General features: G+C 38.7%; 1 protein-coding gene across 1 annotated transcript; it reads left to right on the top strand.

The window, feature by feature from the left end:
* Window positions 1-1,314: 1,314 nt before the first annotated feature.
* ch25h (cholesterol 25-hydroxylase) lies at window positions 1,315-2,643 on the top strand. The gene has a single exon (XM_029628713.2). It carries the CDS (start codon window positions 1,350-1,352, stop codon window positions 2,106-2,108), a length of 759 nt encoding a protein of 252 aa, XP_029484573.1. The 5' UTR covers window positions 1,315-1,349; the 3' UTR covers window positions 2,109-2,643.
* The last annotated feature ends 2,304 nt before the right edge of the window (window positions 2,644-4,947 follow it).

The following is a 4,947-nucleotide window of genomic DNA, read 5'->3' as shown; positions in this document are numbered from 1 at the left end:
CTGTGTGTGGAGTAAAGGTGGTCTAGAGTTACTGTGTTATACCATGTCAATTCGAGAAATTACTAGTATAACAGAAATTACACAAATTTCAGCAGGAAGCAGGAATGTCAAAGATGCTGTTTTGTCTATGAGATCCTGTCTCTTAAGCTTCTTACCTCATCTTTACTGTTGAAGGCAGTGAGTAGTGTGTTGGCCTGACAATTGATATACAGTCGAAACCTACCCACTCCTTGGCATAGAATCTGAAAAAGTTTCCATTCTGCCAAAAACTTTACAACCAATTTTATAAAGTGAGTACTCAACAGTCCCCTCAACAACTGGATGGAGTTGCAGAATATAAGATGATTCAACTTGACCACTTGGCGGTGTAGTATACTAGATAAAGAGGAAAAGGAAAGGTGTAAAATGAGGGAGAGAGCAGATGCTCTTTAGGCAAATGTCCAGCCAAAATAGAACAGAGAAAACAGTAGTATTCTACTATTCTATCGAATTACAGAGTTATGCAAGAGACATTAATTTATTATTCATCATTTGAGAAATTCTCAAAGAAGTTGCATTGCTTCATATGCACAAAGTAGGGAAGTTCTTCAGCCAGTATTTCCCCAAAACATTTGTCAGACTTGTGACTGTCTACAAACAGTTGAATGCCCTCATTGCTCATTTACATACTGTATAATCGAATAAAACACATTTCTAGTTATGAATGGATTTATTTGAATGATTATATTGATATTTTGTCAATTTACTAGCCGGTTACCACCCAGTAATCTACCCTGCACCTTATTGACTGCTGCCCTACAATGAATACTGGTCCCTTTAATAATGTTTACCAACCGTTTTACCCACTTCATATGTATATCATGTATTCTAGTCAAGGCTCATCCTATATAACTACTGCTGTACACATATTTTCTATTCATATACTGTCCATACACACCATTATTTATTTATATATATATATTCCGGACTCTGTCATTGCTCATTCTAATATTTCTTAATTGCCTTTTATTTTGGGGATTTGTCTGTATTGTTTTGTACTGTTAGGTATTACTGCACTGCTGGAGCTAGAAACACAAGCATTTCGCTGCATCTGCGATTACATCTGCAAATCGGTGTACGCAACCAATAAACGTTCATTTGATTTCCAATACAAGCCCTCAGAACAATCTTACTCAGAGTCAGATAACTGGGCTAAGTTAAAAGGCCCCAGAACGTTCAGGAAGTCCTTATAAGGAACATCTGGGGGTGGATACTTTTCATACCAAACACATAAAAGGGGAGAGACAGCTTTGGCAGGAACCTGTTTGAACAACACTTTTCCAGCTCATGCACACACAAGCCTGAACACAATGCTTCTACAGAGCCTATGGGATCTCATATTGGGGTATAATGCTTGGCTTATGTCGCCTTTCTTCCCTGTGCTTTTCTCACTCAGTGTCTACCTCGCCTTCTGCCTGCCCTTTGTGGTGCTGGACCTCCTCTCCCCCAGGCTGGCCTGGATCAGGACCTTTAAGATCCAGCAGAAGAGCCATGTCTCCTGGACTATGATGTGGAGCTGCCTGGCTCACTCCCTCTACAACCATGTGGTGTTCCTCTTCCCTCTCACTGTGCTGCACTGGTACTGGAGACCAGCCAGCTTCATAGCCGAAGCCCCCGGGACGCTGCGTCTCATCTGGGACGTGGTCGCCTGCCTCCTGCTCTTCGACTTTCAGTCTTTCATCTGGCATATGCTGCACCACAAGGTGCCCTGGCTGTACCGGACATTCCACAAGGTGCACCACATGCACACAACAACCTTCGCCCTGACCACTGAGTACTCTGGGGCCTGGGAGACCCTGTCTCTGGGATTCTTCTCGTCGGTTAACCCTCTGCTGCTGGGCTGCCACCCCCTGACAGAGATGCTCTTCTATGTACTGAATATCTGGCTTTCTGTGGAGGACCACTGTGGCTATGACCTGCCCTGGTCCACGCATAGACTGGTTCCCTTTGGGCTCTACGGTGGAGCTCCGCACCATGACATGCACCACCTGAAGTTCAAATCCAACTACGCTCCATACTTCACACACTGGGACAGACTTTTTGGGACCTTGCACAAGAGCTCTGACTGAATTTATGCACAGAAGAAGGTGCAAATGGACATGTTGAATATCTTTTATATTAAAAGAATGGGATACCGAGTGCAGACACTTTGTGATGTATTGTATCATATGTTGATGTTATTTATCATAGTTAAGATAAAGCTGTTTTAATCTAAGTATTTATTTAACCAAATGTGTTATTTATTATAGCTGATTTTCTATGACTCTTGTATATGAAGGTTATCTCTAAAGATTCATGCTATAGACTCTACGATTTACAATCACATATTGTTGTATGTGGATCAATTATAGGTCACATTTCAAAACTGAAAACATGAACCAGTTTAGACCTTTGATGCCAGTTAACTGAACTATGGGAATGAATTTGACTGGGATTGAATGACTGAAGACTATTGCAATGTTTGTGTTAACTTCTCAGTGCTACTGGGTGAGCATCACTGAACAAAATGTTCAGCTGTTTCAAGCTGTATGCATTATTAAAAAGGGATGAACCCCTCATTTTTGTTACAAAACAAGAAGCAATAAAACTAATATCAGAAATGGTCTCTGTGGCTCGCTGTCATTAATCTACATTATTCATAAGCCTTTTAGTTTCTGTCCTTGATTTATAGAGATTACAGTTTCAGATGTTATTTAGAACTAAGCTGCGTGAGAACAACTAGGAGACAGTCTACCAGAGGGTTTTATATGATACATACGTATTTGCAAGTTCAAGCACCTTCTCTTGCATTGCCATGCTGGAATGGCAGTTTTTTAATTGAAATGGCAGTTTAAACATTTCTTGACCAAAATGTTCCATATAGAACCCCCCCTTTAAAAAAAATCTACAGCACCTATCTATTCACACCCCTTGACTTTTTACACATTTTGTTGTGTTACAGCTTGAATTTAAAACTTTTTTTTTATTTTTTTATTGTCACTGTCCTACACACATTACCCCATAATGTCAAAGTGAACTTGTGTTTTTCTATTTCTTTTTTTAATAAAAACATGAAAAGCTGAAATGTCTTGAGTCATTAAGTATTCAACCCCTTTGTTGTAGCAAGCCTAAAAAGTTCAGTGGGACAAATGTGCTTAACAAGTCACATAATAAGTTGCATGGACTCTGGGTGCAATATTAGTGTTTCCAAGATGTTTGAATGACTATCTCATCTCTGTACCCCACACATACAATTCAAATATCTGTAAGGTCCCTCAGTTGAGCAGTGCATTTCAACCACAGATTCAACCACAGAGACCAGGGAGGTTTTCCAATGCCGTGTAAAGAAGAGTAGCTATTGGTAGATGGGTAAAATGTTGAATATCCCTTCGAGCATGGTGATGTAATTAATTACACTTTGGATGGGCTATCAATACACCCAGTCACTACAAAGATACAGGCATCCTTCCGGAGAGGAAGGAAACCGCTCTGGGATTTCACCATGTGGCCAATGGTGACTTTAAAACAGTTACAGAGTTTAATGGCTGTGATTGGAGAAAACTGAGGATGGATCCACAACATTATAGTTACTTCACAATACTAACCTAAAAGGACAGAGTGAAAAGAAGGAAGCCTGTACAGAATCAAAATATTCCAGAACAAGAAAATGTGGAAAAGCACACTTTGCCATGAATACAAAGAGTTATGTCTAGGATAAATCCAATAAAACACATTATTGAGTATCACTCCATATTTTCAAGCATAGTGGTGGCTTCATCATGTTATGGGTACGTGTCATGTAAATTAGATATTATTTCAATATATTTGCAAACATTTCTAAAAACGTGTTTCACTTTGTCATGATGAAGATGGGTGAGATAAAAAAAAAAATCATCTATTTTGAATTCAGGCTGTAACACAACAAAATGTGGAATAAGTTTAGAGGTATTTTACAGATCTTAAAATGTATGAGTACTCTGAATGTACATAAACATAATTTGTACTCTCTTAGAAAAACATTTTCGGAAAGGATTTTTTGCGTAGTGAGAAGGGTCTACCAAAAAACTTTTTGATCTGAAGAATCCTTTTTGGAAGACAAGGGATCTTTGTAAAGCAAAGGGTTCTACCTAGAACCTTTAACATCCTAAGAACTGTTTTTGGAAGAAAGGGTTCTTTGATGATTCTTTGGAAGGTAAAAAGGGTTATTTGGAAGACAAGAACGGTTCTACGTAAAACTATATATGATATTTCCCAGTATGCTCTATTGCAAGGTGATTTTCAGATTTTTGTGTGTTTTAATATCTGTGTTTTGCATGTACATTGATTGGTTGATTAATTATATGCTACACAAAGATAAATAGCATACATTTTTCTAAACTAATCCAATCTGTTAGTACTTGGACTTATTGCACACGTTACTGAGATGGTTGTTGCAGCTTAGATGATTGAGGTAGTCTCAGTATTCAATCTTCCCTACCCTAGCAGTCATTCTGAAAGAAGGTGATTAGAATTTCCACTTTTTGGATCACATTGCAAACCAGCATAATGTGACTTGTAAACCAGAAGTTTCCCAACACTACTATGTTAGGATATAACTAGGCCCTGAAAGAAAGGCATTATGATATATACTTCTTAATTGCATTTTAAAGGACATTAAAGCTGGTGGAACTGTTCATTGAGGCTTCTAGGAAGAACCCTCCAAAAATAAAAGGGTTCTCGGTAGAACCCTTCATAGAGGGCTCTAGGAAGAACCTTTAGATAATAAAATGGTTTTGGGCAGAACTCTACATAGAGAGTTCTAGGTAGAACCATCTGCAAAGGGTTATACCTAGCACCTTTTTTTCTGGCAATCAAATGTAGATTCTACTAGTGGTTCATTGCAGCTTTTATAAGTCTGATGACTCATGAATCCTGTTCTCCAAGTGGAAA

This window comes from Oncorhynchus nerka, linkage group LG23, assembly GCF_034236695.1.
Source record: "Oncorhynchus nerka isolate Pitt River linkage group LG23, Oner_Uvic_2.0, whole genome shotgun sequence".
Taxonomy (NCBI): Eukaryota; Metazoa; Chordata; class Actinopteri; order Salmoniformes; family Salmonidae; genus Oncorhynchus; species Oncorhynchus nerka.
Note: the sequence above shows the minus strand (reverse complement) of the source record. Positions and strands in the feature narration are given on the sequence as shown.